The 14,092-nt window shown below is 46.8% G+C and overlaps 1 protein-coding gene across 1 annotated transcript; it reads left to right on the top strand.

Moving 5' to 3' along the window:
- Nucleotides 1–5,784: 5,784 nt before the first annotated feature.
- melk (maternal embryonic leucine zipper kinase) lies at nt 5,785–12,258 on the top strand (the record flags this gene model as incomplete). Its single annotated transcript, XM_079219309.1, has 17 exons — nt 5,785–5,863; nt 5,958–6,043; nt 6,159–6,275; nt 6,390–6,533; nt 6,649–6,717; nt 6,881–6,973; nt 7,170–7,268; nt 7,530–7,598; nt 7,863–7,961; nt 8,279–8,365; nt 8,550–8,681; nt 8,834–8,998; nt 9,127–9,418; nt 10,738–10,834; nt 11,149–11,305; nt 11,397–11,500; nt 11,582–12,258. 17 exons carry the CDS (start codon nt 5,785–5,787, stop codon nt 11,757–11,759), a joined length of 2,067 nt encoding a protein of 688 aa, XP_079075435.1. The 3' UTR covers nt 11,760–12,258.
- Nucleotides 12,259–14,092: the final 1,834 nt, after the last annotated feature.

Genomic DNA, 14,092 nt, shown 5'->3' with positions numbered 1-14,092 from the left:
TGTGTGCACTCACCCAGGGGCGAGACGTCAGATGGTGGATCTGGCTCAGGAGTGGGGTGTGTGTTCTTTAAAGGCACACTGTACTCATAGTATACACTGGGACCTGGTTGCTGGTAGATCAGCTGTGGGGAAGATGGGTGAAGTGACATGTACAGCATTGTGGTTATAGTAGTACTGTGTGTGTGTGTGTGTGTGTGTGTGTGTGTGTGTGTGTGTGTGTGTGTGTGTGTGTGTGTGTGTGTGTGTGTGTGTGTGTTAATAATAGTTACAGTCCTGGTCTCACATAAACATGCAGGTCCTCGGTTAGCGGCCCGGCGGCAGTGATGGACTCTCCGTTGCGAGAGCGGATTTCGTTGGGTCTCTGGTACGTCAGCCGTGTCCCGGCGGCAGCGAAGACCCCCGGCCTGTCAATCACCCAGTCGCCGTTGACGACGGAGAGGCCGCTTTGGGTCCGCAGAGCTGGAGGGGAAACCCCATGTTCGTGCATCAGCGTACTGTTTGTTATGGGGAAAATATGTGTTTGTGTGTGTGTGTGTGTGTGTGTGTGTGTGTGTGTGTGTGTGTGTGTGTGTGTGTGTGTGTGTGTGTGTGTGTGTGTGTGTGTGTGTGTGTGTGTGTGTGTGTGTGTACGTGTGTACCCAGGTAGTTTCGGCTCTTCAATGTCTCCCTTATGCTGACATTGCGTGCTCCTGCAGGAATATCTGTGATCTTATGGTAGCCAACCTGCAAGAAACTTCTGGAGAAATTCCCCTTCACAACCTGAAAGCCCTGCCAACACACACACACACACACACACACACACACACACACACACACACACACACACACACTTTAATGCACGCAACGCCACAGGTACAGACCCTGAATGTGCCTCTGCAGACACAGCAACACATGGCTCGCACCATCACTGGTGGGGGTTTTCATAGATTCTGCTGGATTTTTCTCCCTTTCTCTCTCTCTGTCTGTCTGTCTGTCTCTCTCTCTCTCTCTCTCTCTCTCTCTCTCTCTCGCTGGAAACCCCACAGCTCAGCTCAGTCCAGTCCAACAGTTGGTTTGAGTCGGGGAGCCCTTCTGGTCCCCCTCCTCCTCCTCATGCATCCTCTATGTTTGCATGTTTAAAGTCACACTGCTCTGCTCTTCTTCATGTCATGTCTATCCCAAAAGGTGTGAGTGAGTGACAAAGAGATAATCTAAAACAAACCAGTGGTCAGTTATCTAGTTATTCCTGAACCACTAACACAGATCACATAAACTGTCAAATTGCAACTTGAAAAATACATGAAGCTACACATGAACATGAACCATGTGGATGTCCTACCTCCAGAAGGGGTGAGCTGGCTTTGATATCCCAAGGAAGAGCACCTGAGGGTGGGTAGAGCAGAGCGATGAGGTGGAGGAGAGCCAGAGCTCGGCCCTGCTGCGGGGAGCAAAGCTGCTGCCACAATCCAGCCATGGAGAGACTGAGGGAGGACGCTCCCACACACACACACACACACACACACACACACATAAACATGTGTGTGTGTGTGTGTGTGTGTGTGTGTGTGTGTGTGTGTGTGTGTGTGTGTGTGTGTAGAGGTTGGCTTGAGGGGTGGGAGGGGGAAAAAGGCAAAGTTTGGGAGGGATATAAGGAGTTGTGTTACACTTTCTTTCTTTTTTTTAAAGTTGTTGCAAGTTGGAAGTCGCACCCATTTCGCACCTCGGTGTGAAAGCTGCGACGGCTCACGCTTCTGGCTTGATGACAGGCTCCTGTAGTGTATCGGGAAGCTCGTCCCAAAAACAACATCTCTCCCTGTGAATCGTCACGCAGGATTGTGAGGCTTTGGACACACATCGCTCTTGACTTCTCGTTGTTTCACTCTATGAAGCCTTTTTAGTCCTGGGCAATTCCTTTCTTTGTCTTTTTTTTGGTAAACCACGTTAACAACGGCTTGGTTTGACCATAATAGAAAGGATGCGTTAAACATATTCACAACTTAACGCGTTCTGCGTGATTCAGTATTCCTTCATCAGTGATTCACTTCCAGCGGATGCCGGCTTCACAGTGACTCAGTTCAGCCCCGTACCAGGTCGACTCAGAAATGACCGTAAACCCACTGGCCAGGCATCAAAACCCCAACACTCCCAAGTTTGCATGGACATAAATAATTGGGAGACGTTGTATTCCCTGTCTGAATCATTCAGTTCTGGGCAGAGGACCCTTATAGGGCCCTGTAAACACACAATGTAGGGTCGCTCGCCCGGCTCTCTAACTTTCCACTGCTTTGTGTCGGGGAGTGAGCAGATGTGAATATTTGTGAATATCAGAAACTACTTCAATTAAACGTTGTGCGTTGCAGTGTGGATACATTTAAAGAGACGGAGCGGAGGTGATGTGTTTTTCTCCACCTGTGTCGTTCGGAGAGGCAGACACACGACGTAAAAAAAGCATTTTCCCCAGAGATTGCCAGCTGATCGACACCACAGCTGCTCACAACGGGTGTGAAATTGAAATTGGCTGAGAGTCTCACAATCTTCTCTGTGCACCTATTTCTGATCACGTGTGTCTTTAGGCGTGTGTGTGTGTGTGTGTGTGTGTGTGTGTGTGTGTGTTTAAACCCCACAAAGATATATGAGTCACACATGTGTGGATAAAGCGCCATGATGTCCGTAATACATGGTGAATCAATCGGGCCACAGTAAAAGGAGTGTGGGGGAGAAAGAGAAGCGGGGCTGCGACGGTGATCTCTGTCTGCGTCTGTCTCTCTTTGTGACCTTTGACCTGAGGCACATAAGGACAATGACACACACCATCAGGATTATAGCACAAACACAAACATACATATGTTTTTTTCTTCTTCTTTACTTCGCCTCTCTAGCACACAGCTAGATTTAAGATGCCGGTCCCCTGCAGTCAACACCTGACAGATGCATTCTGGGAGCCTCCTAAAGTCTGTCAGGGAATACTGGGAATTCCGTCCCCGGCGCTGCAATGTCTATTTTCCACTGTGACAGCTTAATAGCTGCCATGTCTGATTACACACACACACACACACATATACACACACACAGCGTGTCCCTGAAAGCGGCTGGACGTGGCACAGCGGCTCTTAAACACAACTCAAACAATGACAGGTATTCCAGCATAGCTCGCATGCATACAGGTTGCTGCGACAATGATCTGTGACAATGATAGTTGTTTTTGTCAACCTTAATTATTTTGTGATGGGTTTTTTTTTAGTTTTCATATTTTTCAGCGGAATTCAGCTCACGATGTTGAATGTGCTTACTGAAGGTTGTACGTGTGAGACTTTTACTGTCAGTCCCTGCAGCGAACGCTGGCTGGCTGTGTAAGTTCTGCACGGTCTGTTAAAAGCATTGGCTGTAGCAGAATTTTCCCTCAAAAGCATTACAACCATTTTTTTATTTTTTTTATTCATGAAAGAAAAAAAGAAAGGTTTCTCTTGAGTTGCATCTTATAAAAGGACCCAGAGGGGAGGAGGGAGGAGGAACACCCACTGGCTTACAGAATGTTACAGTACATTAAAAATAGGTTTTAAATGTGCAGTAAGATGTGTGAGCTCATGCAGATTTGGGAATAAAAGAGCCCTGATAAAAAAAGAAAAGAAAAAAAAAGACCTGAACCAATTTTTTTTCTATTGCTTTGCCGAGATTGAACCATATGTGACTATTTAAAATGTGTTTGTTTCTATGTGTGTGTTAGCTGGCCACTTTTAACCACACAAAAAAACAAGAGGAAAGGAAGACAACATGCTAAAGGACACAGTCAACAGAGATTTGGCTCATCCCTGAAATTAAATATTTTCCTCCTTACAGCGCCATACTAACTGGTTTTCTACATTTGTCTCTCTTCTCCGTTCCCCCATTTCTTTTCTCATCTTCTTCCTCTACCATCCCTTCTATTTCCCATTACTCACACTCGTCTCCTCCCCCAGCTGTGGGTCGTTTGATGTCCGTCTGCCCCGTCCTGGCCAGCTGCCCCCAGAAACCAAATGATGGGTTCTGTCATCCCACTGACACCTGGACGCACCCTAACTGCCGGCTGCTTCCCTAACGACCAACTCCTTCTCCAACGACCATGAGAAGCACAGGACGACCACCGATCAATCACGGGAAAAAAATTCCCTGGCTAAGTGTCAGGATAAGTGTCAGGATGCAACATTTGCACATTTGCTAAACATGTTTTTCATATACGTCACACAGTCTCATGCATGACTGGGATGGCCTGATTGCCAGACTTAAGACACAGGATGCCTGGCTCCTTACAGGTGCAGCAAGATGTCCCTTTCCACTACAGTTAATGTAGGACATTGGCCCAGAGAGAAATGGTTCCTGGCAATTTTCCCAACAAGAAAACGGCAGCAGTGAGAGTGGTTGTATACAGTCATTACAGCTGGCTGACAAGAAGTCAGGGGGTCTGTTAAAATACATGCAGTGACCTCTGACCCCACCTCTCACCTTCTGCTAATTACAGACTGGAGGAGCTGTGGGGATGAAGGCACACACACACACACACACACACACGCACCTTCTGACACCATAAATACACCTCTCTGGTCAGCCGCTGCAGCCACATGCCTACATCACACATTGCACATTTCTATCCCACAGGTTGTATATACCTGTCCTTGAATGCACATGAGGTTATGAAGTCAAGTACATTTCCCAGCTAACCACTACTATATATATATATATATATATATTCCATTTCATACCTTAGTAAAACAATGTTGCACTGAGAGGGAACACAATGGGTATTTTTATTTCTACAGTCCGAGTATCGTCTTCAATACTTTTTATTGTTGTGAAGTTACTAAACTACCCAAAAGTATGTTAAAAATGAAAAAAACAGCTCCATCTTGACCACCTATACGACATAAAAATGCTGCGTACACATGAAGTTCTGATTGTAATCAGAGCAGGACTTATACTTATACTCCAATTGAGTATTTTAATGCTGTGGTCTTGCTAAAACTCAAGTAAACAATATGAGCACTTCTCCCACCACTGGCTCGCTATCTCACTCCAACTGGATGTAACTGCTTTAGAGTATCAAGCTCTGCACCTATGAGCCATTTGCTTTTCCTCCCCTTGTTTACTCTCTCCGTGTGAAACCAATGTACCTTCATGCAAGTGTTTTTTGTTGATTGAGGTGTTGATTAAACTTCATGGTAATGTACAATATGAGGTGTTTCTAATAGTGTGTCCACCCCATCTATATTGACAGTAGAACAACAAAAATGTGTGTCTGTATGACGCACTACAATTCAACAGCACTATAACCTACAGCCTCTGAAAGCACCATTCATGGCCGCAGTATCGTTATTCGCCACAAGGGGGCGCGCAGCGGCGGACAAACCGGAAGCAGGAAATAGAGTCAGTCGACGAGCGAAATTCAAATTTCTGGGACAAAACATCTCTGCCACATCGCTTTTCTACATGACGTGTTGCTGCTAACTGATTTGTACCTTCTTCCTCACCCGTTTTCACACACATTCAGGTAAATTCACCATGCCGAGCATTGAGTTAGCTAGCAGCTAAGTATTTTTTTAACACTTTTAGTGGTATTAACGGTTTTTGTCAGCCAGTTAGCGAACATTGCAATTCTCTTTAACGTCTGTTTAGCTTGCTGGGTGTTAGCTACCTGCTAACGTTTACATTCAGCCGAGAGATAATTGGTGTTTTGCAGTTAAACCGAGTGTTTCTATGCTAACGCGGCTTCTGTGAACCGTTTTCTCTCTCCCCGCAGGCAGGTTATCGCCGCGCGGGGCGGAAGCGGGCACTATGCCGGTGGAGAGGACGGAGCTGCGCGGAGCCGAGGAGCTCCACAAATACTATGAGGTGTACGAGACCATCGGCTCAGGTAATGACGATGCTGATGTGTGTGTCAGCGCGTGAAACGGCTCTGTCGGTGCCGTGTCCTCTCTGATGTCTGTGTGTTTGTGTGTGTTGGTCAGGAGGCTTTGCCAAAGTCAAGCTGGGTCGACACATCCTGTCGGGAGAGAAGGTTGCCATTAAAATCATGAACAAGAAGGATCTCGGGGTGAGTCAAATAATCCATTTGCACATTCGTGCTTTTGGGGGAATCCGTTGTAGATGTTTGCATTAAACTGGGAATCCTGAGTCAATAACAAAACGACAAACTCTGTCACCCCCAGGTTGACCTTCCTCGTGTGAAGGTGGAGATCGAGGCCATGAAGAACCTGAGTCATCAGCACGTCTGTCGTCTCTACCAGGTCATAGAGACCTCCACCCAGATCTTCATGGTGCTGGAGGTGAGCACGCAATCTACTGTGTGTGTGTGTGTGTGTGTGAGAGAGAGAGAGAGAGAGAGAATGTGTTTGTAATTTTTCATCTTTCTCCCCCTCCTTTTTTCTTTAAAATCTCAGTACTGTCCGGGTGGGGAGTTGTTTGACTACATCATAGCAAAAGACCGTCTGTCAGAGGAGGAGACCCGGGTGTTCTTCAGACAGATTGTGTCCGCGATGGCCTACGTCCACAGCCAGGGATACGCTCACAGGGACCTCAAACCGGTAAAGCCGTCCACTGATTGCGTGTGACTGAGAGGATGTGAAACGGCAACGAAATGCTTTTCTGTGACCACATACTGATCTTAACGTCCGATGCCCCGCTCGTCTTGAACTGTAGGAAAACCTGTTGATTGACGAAGACCACAACTTGAAGCTCATAGACTTTGGACTGTGTGCCAAACCCAAGGTAAATAAACAACTTTCCCCGTCTCATTGTGTTTGTGGCAAAAGTATCAGACCTGTTAGCTGTTTTATCAAGTAACAAGAAAGGTGAAGGAAAAACAAACAAACATGGTGGCAAATCTATTTGGGGTCTCTCACCACAGTGTGTCTGGTTATCTGTCTCCTAGGGAGGTCTGGGTTATGAGCTGATGACGTGTTGCGGAAGCCCTGCGTACGCTGCACCTGAACTCATCCAGGGAAAAGCATATATTGGCTCAGAGGTGAGACGTGCACGCTACTGTTTACAACTTTTAGAACGCATTTGTATTTCCACAAAGAAAGTCACGATTAACTGCCTTTCCACTTTCAATTCTGCCCTGCTTTTTCATGGTGCGCTGATCATATCCGCTGGTGCATGACTCTGTGAAATCCAAACTGTGAAGCTGAACCTTCTGCTGCGTGGTGTGTATCCCCCAGGCCGATGTGTGGAGTATGGGGGTGCTGCTGTTCGCCCTGCTCTGTGGGTACCTACCCTTCGACGACGACAACTGCATGGTCCTCTACAGGAAGATTACAGTAAGAGCGCTGACACCTTCTCAGCTGTTTAGTGTTTCGGATGCTTCACCTTCAACTATGTACTGCAAAGTTTTTTATTTTATTATTGAAAAATATTGGATCCTGGTGTTGCGCTCATAATCTTGTGTACCTTTCCTGCAATTATTGTCTGCCCTTGTGGTTTATGGGATATTAATCAAATCCTGATAGCAGAGAACATTTATGTTTGCTTCTCTTTCGAGTTTATTTATGTTCCATAATGTGTTTCTTGTGCCTCTTCAGAGAGGTAAATATGATAACCCCCAGTGGCTGTCTCCGGGTAGCGTCCTCCTCCTCAACCAGATGATGCAGGTACACACAAACAACCCCACTCTCCCTTTTTTGTTTCTTTTTTTCCCGGTGCTATTTAACAGAAATGTCTCATTGCACAACGGTGGAACCCATCAACAGACATCAACACATTTACTTGCCACAATAGCAGAGAAGAAGCAATTTAGAATTTACATAATTGTAATATCATTTGTACAACATGTGCAATATTTTAAACACGCTGCAGCTCTGTTGGATGCGTGGTCTCCTGCGTACTGAGTTGTAGTTTCCATGTTCGTCCTGTAGGTGGACCCCAAGCGGCGTCTTAGTGTTCGACAGCTGCTGGACCATCCATGGGCAATAAAAGACTACAACAGCCCTGTGGAGTGGCGTAGCAGGCAGCCGGTATGTACACACACACACACACACACACACACACAACCACTTAATAGATACAGACATAAACATACAAACAGGACTGCAGGCATCACAGTAGCTTTTAAGCGTTTATGGGGCAGCATGCTACCTAGTACCTGTTTCTTTTGAATTTAGTTATTCCAATTTTCTCCAGTCACCACACAGGCCATTTCCCTGAAACAATTCCATAATCCTTTAAATTATTATTTGAATGTTATTGAGTTCTAGTGCTTACAAATAAGAGATGTGGGGGGGGATAAAATCGGTCTTGGATTTTGTGTGAACGTACCTGCTCTCCTCTGTAGCTCGGCCACATCGACGAGGACTGCATCACAGAGATGGCCGTCAACATGAAGCGATCGAGGGGGAGCGCCACGGCGTTGGTCAAGGAGGTGCGTGTTTGTGTTTATTGTGTGTTTGTGCTCACATTTTGTGTGTTTATTGTGGCGGTCACTTCGTCATCTGTTGATTTTTGTTGTTGTGCCGCACGTCAATCGCGTCCGCGCCCCTCGTATTCCTCACAGAAGTGGTATTTTACACGTGAATCGCAGATAACACAAATGACCTCCCCCACAGTGGCGGTACGACCAGACCACAGCCACCTACCTGCTGCTGCTGTCGAAGAAGCAGAGGGGCAAACCTGTCCGCCTGCGCCCCGAGCCGACCGCGTGCGAGGACTCCTACTCTCCACTGCACCGGGGACTGCAGGTCAGACTCGGTGCCACGACTCCCCAAATGCTTTGTTCTTTTTCTGGGCCACTGGCTGCCGTACACCGAAAGTACTCCCTGTTTGTCAGCACTGTCTGTTATTTGTGCGATCTTTTTTTTTGTCCGTTTCTTATTTTCTCTCTCGCGTCCAGACGAGGGAAGCCCTTCACTTCAGCGAGGACGAGGACGCCGTGATTGTGGGTTCTCTGGACTTCGGCTCGGAGTTCATCGACGATTGCCCGTGGGTTCCAGTCAGACGCTACACACCCAAGGGAGTCCGAGGTCAGCCGGATGGAGCAGCGAACCACAAAGACCCGGTATGTGAAAGGCGGAGCGCACTTGTGCCGATCGCCATTATGAAGTGCCAAGACTCTTTGCCGCCAACGAGAAGAAAACAAATCTTCTCACCATGTTGCTCTCTCTCTCTTCTCCGTGTTCCCAAAAGAGACCAGCGTCTCCGTCAGTGGAGAGAAGGTGCGCCTACAGCCCGACCCCAGAGAGGGGACGCGTCCCGGCTCAGCACCGCCAGGAGAGGAGGGAGCGAGTCATCGAGAACAAGGAGAACAAGGAGAACGTCGCCACCACCGCGCGGGAGAAAGACGTGGAGATATTCGCACTGCCTCCTCCTCGCACTCCGGTGTCCAGTAAGAAGAACGCGCGGCCCAACAAGAACGTGTTGACCACGCCCAACCAAAATACTCCCAACGGCACCAAAACCGACGCGGTCACACCTAAAGGTAAAGAGGAGTCCACTCAGCCCATGGCAGTAATGAAGTACAGACAACACGGCGCTTCAGTTCATCATGCGGTTTATTTGTCTACTGTAATTGTTTTTTGTGTTCCAAACAAGCACTTGAAGCACAATCTCCATTCGATTATTTGCATTAGCGAACTGTCCCTCTCTCTTCAAATGTATTCGTCCCCTCGCTCAGCCTTTACACGGGGCCCTCGTAATCACAAGTGCCACGTCCACATGCCACACATTTGCAAGTAAATTGTCTTCTGGTAATAAACTCATTTGCCGGGCCTGTTTCCCCGACAAAGCCTCTCATATTTCCAACGACTCAGCCGTCATTACGGAAACCACTGGAAACGGACACATGCGCACTTATCTCTGTCAACTCGAAGGTGAGGTTATCATCAGGGCGCTAATTCTGTTCGCTTATCGGAAAATGACGGACGCTAATATGAACGGAGGATCATTAAAGTCTTAATTGTTTCTCAAAGCATATTCTCTGCTCAGACGTCCGGCCTCATTAGTTTCCCCCCTTTAAACGCACCGCCTGCAGCGGACCTGTTGGCTGTGGAAACCTTTGGAGTCTGGCTCGGTCCTGCTCCCCTCAGCCTCCCCGTTCTCTAAGCTGCAGTGCAGACATGCTGCCTTTGACAAACTTGTACACACACACACACACACATTTTGTGGTGTGTGTGTGTGTGTGTCCCCAGGCGTGTGCTGTGACAGGTGTAGCTGTCTCTTTCCTCTGCTCACCGTCCCACGTGGGCTGTAGTGACATGTGTTCTCTTGCCACTAAAGCCTAGCTCTCTTTGTGTGTGTGTGTGTGTGTGTGTTTGTGTGTTGCCTCTGTAAACCAAAGCCTTTGTGTTCAACAACCCCAATGACAAAGCAAGCCTGTACCGGTCACTTTTATTTCCCTTTTTGAGGGCGAAAAGAAATAAATGTAGTTTAAAATTGTCCGGACAGCGTTGCATATTTGTTGGATCAGCTTTTTCTAAGTTTATTGAAGCTAAAAGATGCTGAGTGACATATCAAAGTTATATGTTCAAACCCAAACTGTTGTTTTTCTAGTGGTGGCACCATTTCATCAAATATAAATAAATTGTCTTGTGCACCATTCTTCACACATGCTAAAATTTGTATAACTGCAACTAACAATTGTTTTTAATTACATTAATCTGCAAATTATTTTTTCTAAATGAATCTTATGGTCTTAAAACATTATTTATGAAAAAAAAAAATCGTCCAAGGTGACCTCATCAAATGTCTTGTGAATGATGTTTGGCTGCATAACTTTCTTTTTTTTCCTGTGTGTTGCAGGTGGAGGCAGTGCCTCTAAAGAGCACAATAAGAGGAGAGCTGAAGCGTTCAAGGAGCTTGCGAATGTTGAAATACTGGCTTTCAGTCCTGAGCGAAGGTGAGTGGAGGCTCTGAGGTGAGGGAGTATGGAAAAGTGTGTGTGTGTGTGAGAGCAGCTGAATGTGCTGAATATGGACGATGACGGGGCAAGAGGGAGGATAAAGCTCATAAGTGCAGCTTTGTTTGCCTCCGCGAGCTCCAAGCACGTAGGCATACACAGTAATATAATCTATAAGCCGCGTCGTTCATTCTCAGATTCTCCGAATGCAACTCCTAGATATGTAAATTGGGCTGTTATCAGTGAACGATTGGTGACAGTCATGTGATGGTGTGTTACAAACATTTGATTGCGTCATTTTCTGCCCACCCCAGGTCTCGGTCGTTGGACATGGCGGTCATAGACGACAGCGGGAAGAAGACGCGGGGGGGGAAGGTGTTCGGTTCCCTGGAGAGAGGCCTGGACAAGATGATCACCATGCTCACCCCCAGCAAGAGGAGAGCCCTGCGGGACGGCCCGCGTAAGATCAAGGTACGCAGCGCGCCGAAGCCACGCAAACTCGTCTCCCGCGCCTCGAGTGTTGCACTCGTCACTTTTCTTTGTCTCGTCTTTTCCCCGCTAGGCGCAATACAACGTTACTCTGACCAGTCAGACCAATCCAGACCAGATCCTCAACCGGATCCTCTCCATCCTGCCGGAGAAGAACGTCGACTTCACACAGAAGGGGTAAGAAGACGGCGCAGCACGCTCCTTTTTTTTTCTTTTTCTGATCCCACCCTAAATGCTCCTGCGCCGCCTTTCTTTCAGGTATACCCTAAAGTGTCAGACCTGGGGCGACCTCGGGAAGGTCACCATGGCGTTTGAGCTGGAGGTGTGCATGCTGCAGAGGCCGGAGGTCGTCGGGATCCGGCGCCAGAGGCTGAAGGGCGACGCCTGGGTCTACAAGCACCTGGTGGAGGACATCCTCGCCTCGTCCAAAATCTAAATCTTTCTTTTCCAGGCCGATGGACACCGGCCTTTTTGTGTCCCAAGAAGAAATGTTGTCTGATTACTGATGGGCGCACAGGGATGGCGTCTTAGCACATTAGTCCTTATTCATAGTGAATATTTCCACTTGTCCTTAGGGCAGCCCGCGATCCTCAGAGTACGTGTTACATTAATCGTGCGAGCATTACACGCAGGATCCTGTACAGCGTATCTTGTTTAATGTCGAGCATTGCTCTTTTACCTTGTAATTATTAAGCTGAAGCGATTTACAGTATACCTTCTTGCTGCTCATTACCATATTTATGTATTGTGTTGTTCTCCCCCTATAGATGTAATTTACTGTCATTATTGTACATGTTTTCAAATCTTCCATCATGGCGTTTGTTTTTACACTGTTGTGTTGCACTAAGCGTCTGCTTTTACGTCTCATTGGTGCTTTTCTAGTTTTTAACTGTCTGTCACATTTCTATTGACATAAAAGGATCAAAATAAATAATTTTGGGTAAACATAATAAGCGTGTGTTGTATTGAGACTGACAATCTGGATTAATATCTACTTCCATGACATTTAATGCTTTTTTTTAAATGTATTTACTTTGTGTTCTACCACTCAGCGGTTTGATGGAGCAGTGGTGTGTTTACTCTTGTCATCATCCTTCTGTTCGTCTCCCCGTCTTCACTCTGGTACGAAGATTGATGCTGATAGTTTAGCTGAGTGACGGCATCTCTTTGTTCATATTTAGTCAAATAAGTGGTGAGAAGTGTCACTTTATGGACTTTGGGTTTGCAAGCACGCACTTTGAATACTACAAACTGCATTTTTCTTTTTAGCATTTTTATGCAAAAGCAACGCACATACCTGCTATATTGCCACATCTGTAATGTATTTTATCCTTGAAAAAGTTAAGACTTCAGGTCGTTCATAACCACAGTGGAAGATGATGATTTAGCCCGACGCTGTAAATGGTGGATGATCATGGTAATGGCAGGAATGGCTGCAGGAGCGTGATTGTTATGGCTGCCTGAACGGCTAAATAATGATGCGCGTTGCCGGCAACGTCTGAACGACCCCCACCTCCCCTGTTCCTCGACAGGACGCCTCTCTTCATAACAGCGCTGCGGCTTATTGGCGTCCATTGGTGGCAGGTTCTCCTTGGCGTCTCAGCAGGGGAGAGGAAGGGTAACGGTGGGTGGAGGCTGTGATAAGGCGGGTTTAACCTTAATGGAGTCTGAGAGAGCATGATTGGGGAGGGGGGGTGTTAATTTAAGACAGAGGTGAAGGTTGAAGTTGGAGAGATAAAAATGAAGAGCCCATCCTCCTCAGCCAGTATCCTCCATATTGTTCCAGTGGCGGATGACTCCTGCTGGGCTGTGTGTGTGTGTGTGTGTGTGTGTGTGTGTGTGTGTGTGCTGTGGACAACAGCTGGAATAAAAGCCAGCTGACACCTTTCTCACATAAAAGAGACCCTTCCTCTTCTTTTCGGGCCTTTTTCCACCATTTTCTCCAGCCTTTATTTGCATTTTTGACTTTGTTGTCAAACATTTCGGTTCAGTGTCAGGTAGATGACTCACGATTTCCTCCTCGCAATAAAAAAGAAGAAAAAAAAAGGTCTGCGAATCTCAATAAAGTGACGTGAAATGATTCTTGTCATTGTCCCTCCATTCAAACAGGGGGCACTGCTCATGTTGTGAAGTTCAGTCCAAGGCTTGTTTGAAAAGCAGAATGAAAAAGGGCGTGTCTGAGGAGGATTAGTGACTTAAAGCTGAGGAACCTTGCAGAGTGTGGAGCAGCGAGAGGCTTGAGCTGAGACCCAGAGCGTCCAGCCTGGAAGCAGTGAGCAGAAGTTCTTCCTGAACGCTCCAACAGATTACAGCACATTTGTGTTCACCGGTTTGTTTGTTCTTCTCAGACTTGAGCGACATGAGGCTCCTGCTGACAACCGTTCTCATTCTCCTTTTCCTATGTGAGTTTATGCGTTTTTTTAGCAGAGCTGTTACACTGATACGGTCCAATAATTTTGCTCGCAGGTTTTTTTGTTTTTTTGTGAGGCAGCTGCATGACTATAAATATATCTGCCCATTGCTTATCTTTCAGGGCTTCGAAAGGCTCAGATGACCGATGACGACTTGCATGGAAATCCTTGTGAGGTAGGTTGATTAAAGGAATTAAGGCCTACATGTGCTTTATATGTAGAGGTTCCCTAATTGGGGGTTGGGAGATTTGAAGGCATAAGAGATCAAAAAAGTTGTTAAATTGTTACTTTTTCTGGATGGTTTTGCACCTCCAGGCCTAAAAACCCCCACTAAACTTTCATATTAAATATTCTTGAG

Source organism: Taurulus bubalis (genome assembly GCF_910589615.1).
Source record: "Taurulus bubalis genome assembly, chromosome: 6".
Classification (NCBI taxonomy): Eukaryota; Metazoa; Chordata; class Actinopteri; order Perciformes; family Cottidae; genus Taurulus; species Taurulus bubalis.
This window is presented reverse-complemented; position numbering and strand designations above follow the sequence as displayed.